The sequence below is a fragment of the Barbus barbus genome (genome assembly GCF_936440315.1).
Source record: "Barbus barbus genome assembly, chromosome: 25".
In the NCBI taxonomy this organism is placed as follows: domain Eukaryota; kingdom Metazoa; phylum Chordata; class Actinopteri; order Cypriniformes; family Cyprinidae; genus Barbus; species Barbus barbus.
The window spans coordinates 21,642,002-21,655,672 of NC_136753.1; the positions used below are offsets into that span (position 1 = coordinate 21,642,002).

The window sequence follows — 13,671 nt, forward strand, 5'->3', positions numbered from 1 at the left end:
TAATTTTGTTTATGTTTATGTTTCAGTTCATTATTCATGTAGAATTAATTTTATGTTTGCAGATTATTCATATTAGATAAAATTGTATTGCAAACACCCCCTTAACTGTTCAGGCTAATCTGATATTTTTTTTCCATGTAACATTGCAACTACTGTGTTCCAAGTAAATTTCCATAAATTAGCATAATCATCCAACTAATGCATGCGGTAAGTCTTTTACTGTGTTATGGCAGAAAAAGATCTGAATGCAGCGTTGTATTGTAAGAATTTACTGTTCCATTTACAATCCTGGCAATTTTTATGGTATGTTGGTGTGCTTTAGTAACATTTTCATACTCTCTCCCGCTTTCCATTCCAGTCGGTAGCCTCTGGCGGCCTGTATGAGGTTCCAGTTTAATCTGATGCTGGTGGGTCCCGTAGTCGTGGCTCTCAGGACCTGTTGCTCCGAGAGCTCTGAAAGCCAAATGCATTAAACATCTTTTAGCTTTATCTCCCCTCCTGTCCCGTAAAATATTAAAACAATGACTTCCATTTTTCTGAACTTTATGTCCTGTTATATTTATAGACAGTTTCTGCCCCCTTTCTCTTAGTCTCTCGCTCTAACATGTATGCGCATATACAGACACCCTCACGCATTTGATTGCTGCGGTTTGTGAGTCATAAGACAAAAAACTGTTCTTCTAGCAGACAGTGAGTCAATGGCAAAATGTAAAGCAAACACCTCACTGTCTGTGTATGATAAATGTGCGTGAGATGGAAAAAAGACACACATCTTGTTTCCTGTAATGCTGTCTTAAATTTTCTCTCTGCACTCTTCTTAACTAAAGACCATCTGCGCATGGTCTACTAAATACACAACTCTCTAAATGAATGCTCTAGACACTAGTTGGGCATCTGAAAGAGAAGAAGAGTATTTAGGTCATTTATTTTATTTAGTGGTTTTAGAAATATTGCCTAAAAACTATTTCTTGCATAAATCATTTCCAAATCAGTGCATCCCTTTTAAAAATGTTCTCTGGCCTGATGTACCATTTACTGTAGATGTGTCTGTATGAGTATCTGTGTACCTATCTTAAAACGTGCAGTGACTGCTGGTCCTTCAGCTTCTCCATCGTACAGGGGGATGACTGTAACAATGTACTCTGTGTCTGGTCTCAGATTCCCCAGAGTGTGAGATTCACTATCACCTCCCAGTTCTACAGTCTCCACATCACTTCCTGAAAGAAACATATACAAAAAGACTCTGCAGAAAACAGGAATCTGATAAAAACACAATGTGAAATCATACCTGGCCTAAAGCACTCATGAACATCATTGGGTGATTCATCACTTTATCACCATGTAGGAAGCATTTTATTAAATAAAAACCTCTTAAAAAATGTGCTGACCTGTGAGAGGGCCCCAAACAACTCTATATCCTCTGGCCCCCGCCACTTCTCTCCAGCGGACTCTAACACTGTTGCTTGAGATAGTGTCAACGGAAAGCTGCTGCACTCCCTCCAAACGCACTGCAAATGCAGGTGTATACACAGACAGAGCTTTATATATTAGCATGAACACTTTAGTGAAGCAAGAGGAGAAAACAGTGTGATTGTGTCTGTGTGTTTTCATATACACTACCTTTCAAAAGAAGTCTCTAATACTCACCATTTGTTTGATCTAAAATGTAGTAATATTGTAAAATATCGATACAGTTTTGTCAATTATGGCAAAGCTGAATTTTCAGCAACAATTACTCCAGTCCTCAGTGTCACATGATTAGTGTCAATAAATATATTTTGTAGAAATAACAGCATTTATTTGAAATAAGTTTTTTAACATTATGAATGTGTCACTTTTGATCATTTTAATGCATCTTTAGTGAATAAAAGTATTAATTTAGTTAAAACAAACAGAAAGAATCTTACTGACCCCAAACTTTTGAATGGTAGTATTGGAGTACTCACATGTGCGAGCAGACAGGGTGGCTGGTGAGGCACTGTTACGGGGAAACAGTGGGTACAAGTTGATCACATATTCTGTGTCTGACTTAAGACCGACCAAAGTCATAGAAGTAGACTCTGCCCCTACAGACTGTTCCAGCAGCTGTGCAGCAGGCTGACCTGTTAATCAATCAATCCAGAAAATCAATTAGCATAAGTTATTAATTATGCCTTGCATAAAAATGACTAACAATATTTTCAACTATGGCTTGCAGAGTGGAAATACTGTAAGTCAGATGTGCAAAGTGTGAGCATGCTGGTGCATTCATGAAATATCAGAAATAAGAAAAATACATGTTTTATAAAATTGAAACTCAGGAAGATCCCGTTTAAACCAGTTTAAGCCTGACAAATCCTTTACTGAATGATCTCACTGAACTCATCCACCAGCATGGCTACTTATTCACATGTAGGTCATGACTCACTTACTAAGCTGCAAGCTCAACGTCAATGCATCATTAATTCAATGGATCATTTTCACAGACTGTGATTTTTTATTTTTGGAATATTTTAACATTTAAATTTGTATTGAATGTACATTTATATTTTGTATTATATTACCTTGACATTAAATTACAAGAAAAAGTTAACATTGCCACAGTAGTGTTTTTAATACTGATGGAGGGTCAAATCCTCAAAAAATTAAGGATTAAATTACTTTTTTTTTTCCTTTTATTTTGTTCTCTCCCAAGACAACAGAGTGCAATGTGCCCCCTTGTGAAAAAACATGAAAAATTTAGTTCAAAAGTAGAAAAAGAGAAGAAACCCAACTTCAGTATTTATTGTAATAAACAAAAACAATGGATCTCAACAGCTACTCCACTCAGCAGTCCCAGACTAACTGGCTGAGAATTTATACATACGCTATTTTTCAGAAGCTGCGTAACATGATGAATAAAAAACAATAAGTAGCAGAATTTCCTCAAATACACCTATTTAAATAACACAAATAATTATACTAACTCTTGAGTGCAACATTTAAATGCAATTTACAAATCATGTAATACCATAAAACATGACGTATCTTTATAATATTTGTTCTTATATCAATTTTCAGGGCTTATTTTGATTGTTCTATGGAGGGCTTGACTAAACATGACAATTAGAGATTTTTTACTTCTTTTAATTTTAATTATAATTGCAAATATCACAAAATATCTACGAATATATAAAATTAGGTAAAATTGTGTCGAAGCAGTGACATTTCAAAACATTTCGAAACAGTTCATTTCAGTTTACTGAAATCACATGACTTTAGTAGTTTTATACATGCTCAAAATCACTGGTCTGAAACAAATTATTTGAAACAAAGGATTCAAAACTCTCTAAACAGTATTTCGAAAGCGTCCATCACTAGCCGCCACCATGTATGCCAATCCAATTGAAAGTCAACTGTTTGTTGAAGTTCTCATTTGGCCAGTCTGAGACACAACTGTTTAGTCAGGTGTAAATAAAGAGTTTTTAAAACCAAGTATGTGTTCACGTCTTTATACAAAGTGTGTTAAACAAGCAGAATCCGGGGAACAGAGAGCAGCTCCGTGACAGAGTAACAGCAAATGTGACATCTTTCTCTTTTCTGCCTAACACAATCAATCTCTCAATATTTTGAAAAGCAAAAAGGGTTTGTAGATACATTAGAATGCTCTTAATGCATTATCTTTTTATTTGTGTACCTTTTCATAGCTTTTCATAAGCAAGAAATACATTTTGTCTCATGTTTCATTTCAAAATGTTTTGATTGATAAAACCTCTTTAAGTGGTTCCTAGCATTGAAAACATTTGGGTGTTTGTTATAGTGTTAGCAACTCATACCAGCTGGCCCACCAAACACAGCATATCATCAATATATGAGTCAGTTAATGACATAGTATAATTTTAAATCACAGTTTCAGCATCTATTCATCTGCATGCAACACTGGGCTAAGACAGGCAGGTTGAAACACCTTCCTCTAGCTTCAAAAACTAACCTGATTAAACATAGGACCACACCTAATCTGACAGATCTTTTCTCTGCCAGCTCACACCTGGACACCAAGCAGGTAAAGCAAACTGGCACTCCTTTAAGCAATTGACAAAAACACCTTGGGGAAACCAAAACACACTCTCCAGCCTCCACATCTTTCTTTTATCAAACAGCTAAAATCATTAGTTAGAGGTGTTTGCTAAGGCCATAATCACTATTACTATTGCTCACACTTAGAATTAAGGGTTTGTTCAAATTCCTCAACTACTGTTTTACAGTGGACTGTTTGTGCAACAGAAATGAATGTGCAATTTTTGAGGAGACACATGTATGTGCTATTACTTCTCTGAATGATCAGATGTAGAACTTTCGCTATAGCAACCACTCAACATTGTGGCAATAAAAAAAAATAAAAACATTATTGAAAAATGCAATAGAAGTATGGATTATTATTCATATGGAACTGTGTCAGTCTCACCTGCAGGCCCATAGGTGATTCTGTAACCCTGTACTTGGTCAGCTGGAGTGTCCCAGCCCAAAGTCAGAGTAAACAACCCGGCCTGGATCAGTCGCAGTGCAGTCACACCTTGGAGAAGCTCTAGTGTGTGGTTTGGGGTAAGAGAGAGTGAGAGTTTTTTAAGAGATGCTGATTTAGATGCCACATATTTCTGTTGTGTTCAGTTCTCACTTGTTCGGGCCTTGCCAGACACTGACTCTCCCAAGCTGTTTGGGTACTGAGCAATAACAGTGATCAGGTAGTCTGTGCCTGAACGCAGCTCTCGTGCAGTGTAGCTCTGCTGGTTGCTTGGTATTGTTTCCTGCAGGTAAAAAGACTTTTCAGTGGAGACCAATAAGCTACACATTGTGGGTTCCTCTGTTGTTGTTATTGTAAACTCAAACTAAAACTCTGAAAACAATTTTGAGTAACCGAAATAAAGTTGAAATAGAAAATAAATAAATATTAAATGGAAAAATTTTTACTTAAAAATGTAGCAAAACTAACTACATTGAGGTGACGTACTAAAATTACTAAAACTTCAACTGGAATAAAAATACTAAAGCTACATAAAAATATATTTAAACAAAACAAATAAAAAGACAAAGCACATAATTAGCAAAAGCACATTAATAAATACCATGATGATAATAAATAAGTAATACTAAATTAATTCAGTAACCCTTAAAATGTACAAAACTATTTCAATACAAAATAATTAATGAATAGAGTTAAATGAACAAATATTTGCTGAGAAATAGTCTCTTTCTTCATCAAAGTAATTCAGATAAGATAATCACTCTCATCTGTCTCAATTTTGCCAATATTTGTAACTAACTGAAGCAAACGTTTATTAACATTTACTAATTTAGCAGATGATTTACTCCAAAGCTACTTACTAATCAGAAACATAAGCTATTTGTCACAAAGCCAACAATATTCATTGTATACACTGCAGTGTTTATTAGACAGCTAGATTAAGAAAACAAGCCAGAGCAAAGGTGAAATACAGAACAGAAGAGACTGTTTTTGAGTCTTCCTCAGGTTTTATCATTTAAATCATTTTTATCCCATTTACAGATGTTTAGTCTGCAAAAAAGCATTCTTTTGATAAGCACTCTTCTCACCTGTCGAAGCTCTGCTGTGATTGGCTGACCCAGGCCAGATAGGGGTCTGTACTGGACCACATAGCCACTTACAGGCCCTCCTGCAGATGTCCATCGAAATCTCAGTGAATTGGTGGTGTCACCTGAAATCTGCAAGTCTGATGGACCACTGAAGGCCTCTGATGGTGGAACAGTTACACAAATCAATGATTTTAATATAGCAGGGTCAATTAAAACATTTAAAAAATATAAAAGTTCTAAATGAAAAATACAATTTAATAAAACTCCAATATAATTATAATCTTGAATTTAACTGCATGACAGACTTACCATCACTTGAGTAAGAGCCTCCAGTTGTTGTACACACACGTCGAGACACTAGGGGCAGCAAGGAGCTGAGAGCTTTGAAATTCCCAATCTGAGATGTGAATTCACTTTGAGGAGGAGAGGCAATGAGGTTCAGCTCAGCTGGGTCTGCACTCTTTATACCTGAGAAATGACAAGAGAGAAAGAAACAACTATAAAATCAGAGCAAACTAAATATATTTTTAATCTTTAGTCCATACTCCACAGCCAAAAGATGCACTAAAATTTGCAGAAAAAAATGACAATGGTGGCTAAACACTCTACATATCAGTCCTTACCCACTGCAAATATTTTGACTCCAAGGCTACGTAGTTTTTGAGAAGGCTCCTGCACACTGTCCTGAGATTTACCATCAGTAATGAGAATAGCGATCTAAAAGAAAGAATAAAAGACAGTGATGAATCAAGAAAATAAAATTTAAGTATGCTATACTTGAGTATTTATTATTTATTATATAATGAATCTTGTATCTTGTCTTCAGTGTCACATGATCCTAATTTGGTACTCAAGAAACAGTTCTTATTAATATCGATTTTAAAAACCGTTCTGCTGCCTAATATTTTTGTGGAAACTGTGAAACTGTTTAATCAGGATTTAAAAAATATATATATATATATATATATATATATATATATATTTTTTTTTTTTTTTTTTTTTTTTTTACTGTCATATTTGATCAATTTCATTTAATGATCAATTCAAAACGTTTTGAACTGTAGTGTACACAGTGTACAAATACTAAGCAAGAGATTGTGTTGGAAAACTCATTTGCACATTTGTGGTCCATGCCAAAATACTACAGATATGGCAAATCAAACATGTGTGTCATAACCTCCAGCTCACCTTGGGTACATCTCTGATAGAGGAAGGGCTGAAGAAGTTGTCTGCGATGTATTTGAGGCCAGCCCCAGTCCGCGTGTTCCCACCTTTATAGTTGATATTCTCTATGGCATTTATGAGCTCAGTTCCATTCAGGTATGTAGTAAATGTAAACTCCACCCTGAGTATCATAAATTTCACACAACTATAATCAACAAATGTTCCAACACACACATCCATGAACCTTTACTGTACATAACAATTATAATACAATGCAGCCCCCTCATCAAACCAAAGACACTGTTTACTATAACATGTTCAATATACTCAAAGAACTTGGTGCAGTTAACTGTTAACTCCTCTTCTGCAAAGCTGTTGCAAAAAGAAGCTATTACAATTCCAAAGCTAAATAGCTGTTCCAAGCAGCTATTTGCTATGTAGGTATCAGGTATGCAAGCGGTGCTTAAGCGGTGCTTAAGTACACAACACATCAAATATACAAGCACATAGAGTTTTAAAGACCTGGCAGTATCGCTGTACTGTACAGTTCCAAAACGGATGCCACTGGGTCCTACCACTCTGGCAAAGGGTTTGACAATTCCTGCCATGAAATTCTTGACCAACACAAAGTTGGCCCGGCCAATACTGGATGATCCATCTACCAGGAACACAATGTCTGCTGCAACAACATTATTGCACTGGCCTGTCAACAGAAAAAATAACAGTTAATACTGACACAACGACTTACATAAATATGCACAACTCTGACCTTTACACTGTAAAAGAGATATATTTACAAATATTTAGAGTAGAAGTCTTTTAAGTCTGGTTTTCATTAATACAAATAAAAAATGCTTTCATCAGTGCAGCCAAAATTAGATTAGTGTTAACAAAAATGGATCAAGCACAGTCACTAACAGTAATAAATATGCATATAGGAAAAGCATACAGTGCGTATATTGTTTATTTTCTTCTAAATGCATATTCTTCTTTGCCTAAATTTTAACTCTTTTTATTTTGCACATAAGCATTTTATTCTTTGTATCTAAAATCCACTGTCATAAGGGCTAGACAAAACATTTCGCTATGCACAATTGTGTATACGACATATACAACTGTGAACTTGAACTTCAGTTTTTCCATAAGCATTCACTGTGGTCTATTCAATTCATGCATTCAGTAAAGGATTAGGGGAGGATCAGGGTGAGAAGACACACAGGAAATGACCATAACCACCCAGTCTGCAAAGCCATTTCAAAGAAACAAAGCATCTGGGCCCATTTATTCAGCGGCTGGTGTGCCATCTCTCCTTCCCACACTTCAGATCTGTGGCTGTGTGTGACTCACCAGCTACATGATTTAATGCCCTTAAGGCAGCAAACTAATTAACCTGCTGTGTTTGATTTTATCAATGAGTCACAGCATTTTGGTAGGGCATGATGGGAAGTACCCATAATGAGAACTGTCTAGTATGTTAGTACTATGTACAGTGTACTGAACGTGCAGAATTACAGGCCCATACTGGATATCAACAGATATTAGTGTGTATGTGTGTGTGTGTTTATCTGTATTGAATTTATCTGTATTGATTGTTGTTACATACTGTACTCTACGCCGATCTAGATGTGTGTTAACGGATAAAACCGTGCAAAATATAATTATAATAGTTACAATAATTAGTTAAAATAATTAAAAATAAGTGAAAAATGGGCTATTACTCGAAAAAGTAATAATTATTATTACAAATTTTACTTTGTTTTTCCTTCAAACAGACTTTATTCTTTAGCAATTTTTCAGTTGTTGGCATTAACATGAAAATAAATCAACAGCTCATCAGTATCAGTTACAATTAAATAATAATGTTAAAATATTACTTGAGAATAATAATAAAATAACAATAATAATGTGCTGATCTATGTGTGTTCATGAAAAAAATAAACTAAAATCTATTACTTTAAAATATCTAACTAATAACATGTTATTTTGAATGTTATTTTAAACAGACTTTTTTCTTTATCAAATTTTTACATGATTAATAAACCTTTTTCCATATAGTACCATTATAATGTTGACTGGGGCTGAGCCATATGGACAAAACCATTATCACAATAAAATATTTAATATCAGTTGATATCCATAATTATCACAATAAATGTCAAATCTTTCATTCTTTCAAGTTTAAAGGCAGATTTCTTCTCTTGAGTGAAAATTGCAGAAACTGTTATTTTAAACTACTCTTTTTTTTTTATCAGAACATGATGAACACTCGCCAAACAGGTGATAATATTATATATATTTTTTTACATAAAAATATGCACGCGTAAACTCAAGTAAAATCCCTTTTCAATCTTTTTTCCTTAACAAAATATCTTAATAGAGTAAGTAATAATTTTTTGTTCATTAATAAAAACAGTAACATCAGTAAAAAGGGTAACAACCTAATGCTGTTTCTTTTGGTGTATAAACATATTGAATATTTATCAAACATGTTATCATTTTATCGATATGATATTAAAGATTAACTATGACTTTCTTACATGCCTCAAACTAGTTTACAGATGTCTTCATTTTCATCAAAGAGGGAAAATTCAGTGAACTGATACTGCAATATTAAATATGCTAATTGAGAACTGCACATGCTGCAGATAAAATTAATCTAGCTCCACTATATACATGGTCATTTGAATGGCGCTTCCTGAAATAGTACATGAATCTTTACCTTGAGCTGTAGACCGTGATGGGAGACACAGCAACACAGCAAGCAGCAGAGTCCATTGCAGTAAACACTCCATTTTCAAATTCTACACATAATGACACACAAAAGAGAAAAATGTGTGCAAAAATGGTCATCTAAACCAGAAATCGATTGTTCAGTCAGCAGTCTGCGCTGCTTTCAGCTTAAATAGCAGCAACATAATGTTCCTCCTCCAGGTGAACTGAGTGCCCAAATACCATGAACATCTGGCAGAAGCTCAAAAACAAAAAAACTAAGAGAAGCAAGGTGGGGCTTGCACCATCACCACCACAAAGACTCAGGGGAAGATGAGCTTGAGCAAGTTAGAGAAGCAGCTCTATAATAGGCAATTTTTAACAACACGATGAAGAATGCATTTTTCAAGACAGAACATTTGTTTAGAAGAACATTCCTATTATACTGCTATTATGATTACAGAGGTTACAGACTGTTATTGCTCAAAATAATATGCTATTGTATGATTCAGACCCATAACAGAGTTAAAGCATGTGCACGCTTATACACACGCTCCTGCTTGCACTGGTTCTGAAACTCTGAAGCACATTCTCATTCAGCAGATCTGCTCACACATTACAGATACTGTCTTGCACTTTGAGTTCTTTTGTTTGTTTTTTGTTACTATTTATGAGGGAAAATATTTGGGATCGTGCTGTTCCTTTTCAACGGAAGTGGTCCAAACATGAATGTCCGTTGCATATGCTGAGAGTCACTATTTGTCCTTTCAAAGATGCCATTTTTAAATATATTTCCAGTAGACGGGTCTGTTTTTGATTTTGTAACGAGAGGAAATCGTGGTCCACATTTGGAGTCACTCTGGTTTGCACTCAACAATGACTGCTCTGGAAAATGGCCTGCATAAAAAACAAACACAAACAGAGACGCACCTAAAACACACACATGGACATCATTAAACCTTCAAAGACCTGAGTCAGAAAAACTGAGTATGTATTGGTTTAATTTTCCGGTGTCTCCTACTGTCTAGGATAAACAAGAATTATTTTACCTGTATTTTCTTCATTGTGGTGAAGACTTTTAGTTGGCAATCAAACTTTGTCTCATTTCAAATCTCAAAATGCCACAAAATAATTTTTTTTAAACCACTTTCAAAATACCCAGACCTCAACAAAACCTTAAAGCATCCCAAAAGACATGTCTATTTGGAACACAGACAAATACACAGACAAACAGACTAAACACTCATCTAAACAATCAAACCTCCCACATATGCACATGTGGGACTTTTGTGTGCTTTATTTTCAGCTGACTGGACTTGTCCAATGACATGATCCTTTTTATTGTGCCATTAATTAAATTATATGATGAGGTCCCTTTAAAAAAGTCTTTTACAACAGTAATTCCGGTAACATTTTATATTAGGGTGTCTTAACTAGTTGCTTATTAGCATGCATATTACTAGAATATTAGCCAATTATTAGTAGTAATTAAGCACATATTAATGCCTTATTCGGCATGACCTTATTCTACATTCCTAATCCTACCCAATACCTAAACTTAACAACTACCTTACTAACTATTAATAAGACAAACTTAGGAATTTAATGAGGGAAAAGTCATAGTTAATAGTGAATAAGTGTTCCCTATTCTAAAGTGTTACCGTAATTCCTTATGGCAATAAAATTAGAAGAAGCACATACTGAATATGGTATACTACATAATTAATACAATAGGGCCACATTATTGATTACTGTGAATATTAATATAAGCCATGGAACGATTTATATTTAACTCTCTCGCTTTCAATCAATCTGTCTTTGATTCTCTCTGTGCTGTTTGCATTAATTAAAGGAGCACCGTCATCATTATGTGGTTTATGGAAGGGTAATTATAGCATTTATAAGTATCCTGACTGAACCAGATTTGAGTTTGAACTCAAAATCTCAAAATTGAACGCTCTCGCTCTTACACCTGTGGTTGCACAGAATTTTTTGAGGCGGCGTCATTGCACACCTGAGGTCAAGAGAGCATTGCTATGAATCCATCATTCAATGCAATAATATCACGTGCAATAATATATGTTTGATTTTTTGTATGTGAACCCAGTTAAAACAGATTTCAGTCCTGACTTTTTCAAGTAATAAAAAAACGCTATTTACTGTGTGGCCTAACATAAAAGACTGAGGAATTAGAGAGGAATTCTTGAGCTTTATAAAGTGGATGCTGGAAGAAGAAACAACAGCATCAACTACTTGCAGGCTACTACACCACAAATACATCAACTAAAATGTTCATGGCCTCTGTCAGCTCATTGTGCCCCACTGGAAATGCAATCACACTAGACTAATAGGTTTCTGACTGATGTTTCTTATGGTATCCAACTATGTATAATCATCTGTAGTACAAAAAAACACTTTATTCTCGATTCTTTTGAAGAGATTGCAGTCAAATGATTATTTACAGAACGTTAAGCTTTCTAAACCTCTGGGAAGCCTCCTTACTGAAAACAAGAAACTCGTGGTATAGCGAGTATATTAGCAAACATATCCTTAAGGGATAGCTAGCCCAAAAATGAAAAGACTGTCATCATTTATTCACCCACTTAAGTCATTATAAGTCATTATATATATATATCTTATGCAGAGCATTACCTCATAGCACCACCTAATGCCCAAGCAGCAGCATTACCAGTGGAGTCGGTTTGAACGCAAATTCTATAATAATGTTCTTTTTAGGTGGAACTACCTACTTTTTTGACAATAACAGGTCTGTGACTGACATTTACCCCTGGTTTCACAGACAAGGCTTAAGCCTAGTCCTAGACTAAATGTAAGTCTGAGCGGTTTCATCTGAAAGAAACTTGCACTGACTGATCTTAAAATATATCAGTGCCTTTGTCTTGTCTCAAAAAGCACCACCAGTAATGTTTTTTTCTAAGCACATTTATAAAAATGACTTAAATGTCCTAATTGAACTATGGCCTAATCCTGGCATTGTCTAAGCCCTGTCTGTGAAACCGGGCCTTAATGTTATAGAGCTGAATTTGTATATCTGTACAGCAATTGCTATTTTGACACCCACCACACACACAAGTTTACTAAATGTTTAATCATTCTAAAATACAGATGTTTTTATACATGGTAGCCATTTTGACATTGTCATGTTTTGTTTATGATATATTGTGTGTGTTATTCTAATTTCTCCCTCAAATTGATGTTTCATGTCTTTATGAGCCAAAGCCTTCAAGTTTCAAACTGTTTTAGAACAATGAAAAGTTAATGGCCGGGAAAGAAGATACCCCAAAAGGAAAAGGAATGAAATCAAAAACAGTCCTCCCCCTGACATGATGACTAAAGTTTAACCTCAAAATATTAAATTATGAGAGGTCACTCCTTCAGAACACAAAAGGAAAGTGGGTGTCAAAGTTGTCTGCTGGTCACACTGCCAACTATTTCATTACAGTCTGTCTCCCACACACCAGAACAAATAAATAGAAAGAGGGCAAAGAAAAACAAACATCTTCTAGTTGGGGGGGATTTCAAAAGTAAGAACAAAAACAAGCTGACTGACCAACCAAAATACAGACTAAATATTTACTGAATATATTAACTGGATTTATTTATTTATTTTAAAAAAATAGACAAAATAATTGCAAGAGACAAGAAACTGAGAGAAGAGAAAATGATAATGCATGGTGAAGTGCATGCATTGCCATTTATTAATTATTTTCATTAATTTGGGATTTTTTGGCTACCAGTAAAAGTCTACATTTCAGTAAACACATTTAATATTTAAATCTATTAAATTCTTCCCTATAATCAGTGCAGAACAATGTGTAGTTCATTAATTCAGAAACAGAACATGAGTATCCAGACACGAACACAGGGCATTTCCATTCACATGCTTCACTATGTATGCGTTACAGTCTAATCAGGAAGCAAAGAAGCTATGGAGACTGCAGATGTTATTGGTTATGTGTCCCAAATGTTGTTCACGCACATGTGAGAAATCTTGTGCAACCAAATTTTTTTTCTACTGTATAGTTAAGTAGTATATTGACATCATAAGAGCTGAGCAAGTTATCTGCAAACACAGGGAAACTTTGGGGTGCTGATTTATAATTGTTCTTGAAATTATTATTTAAGTCTTGGCACAGTCATGAGGAAATCTTGAGCGTAAGACTACTGAGCATTCCAGCTGTTCTTAATAATGACATGCATACTCTCTTA

The 13,671-nt window shown here is 34.9% G+C and overlaps 1 protein-coding gene across 1 annotated transcript in view; it reads right to left on the reverse strand.

Moving 5' to 3' along the window:
* The window catches only part of LOC306845315 (uncharacterized protein), a gene marked incomplete at its 5' end in the record, with an annotated part of 50,343 nt that extends 40,819 nt beyond the window's left edge, over positions 1-9,524 (reverse strand). Inside the window, 12 exons of the mRNA XM_079378023.1 lie at positions 337-453; positions 1,068-1,217; positions 1,389-1,508; positions 1,947-2,102; positions 4,424-4,543; positions 4,634-4,763; positions 5,569-5,726; positions 5,878-6,036; positions 6,192-6,285; positions 6,757-6,913; positions 7,255-7,435; positions 9,452-9,524. Of these exons, the coding sequence (XP_079234149.1) occupies positions 337-453; positions 1,068-1,217; positions 1,389-1,508; positions 1,947-2,102; positions 4,424-4,543; positions 4,634-4,763; positions 5,569-5,726; positions 5,878-6,036; positions 6,192-6,285; positions 6,757-6,913; positions 7,255-7,435; positions 9,452-9,524 (1,615 nt within the window). The remainder of the gene's footprint in view (positions 1-336; positions 454-1,067; positions 1,218-1,388; positions 1,509-1,946; positions 2,103-4,423; positions 4,544-4,633; positions 4,764-5,568; positions 5,727-5,877; positions 6,037-6,191; positions 6,286-6,756; positions 6,914-7,254; positions 7,436-9,451) is intronic.
* Between the last annotated feature and the right edge of the window lie 4,147 nt (positions 9,525-13,671).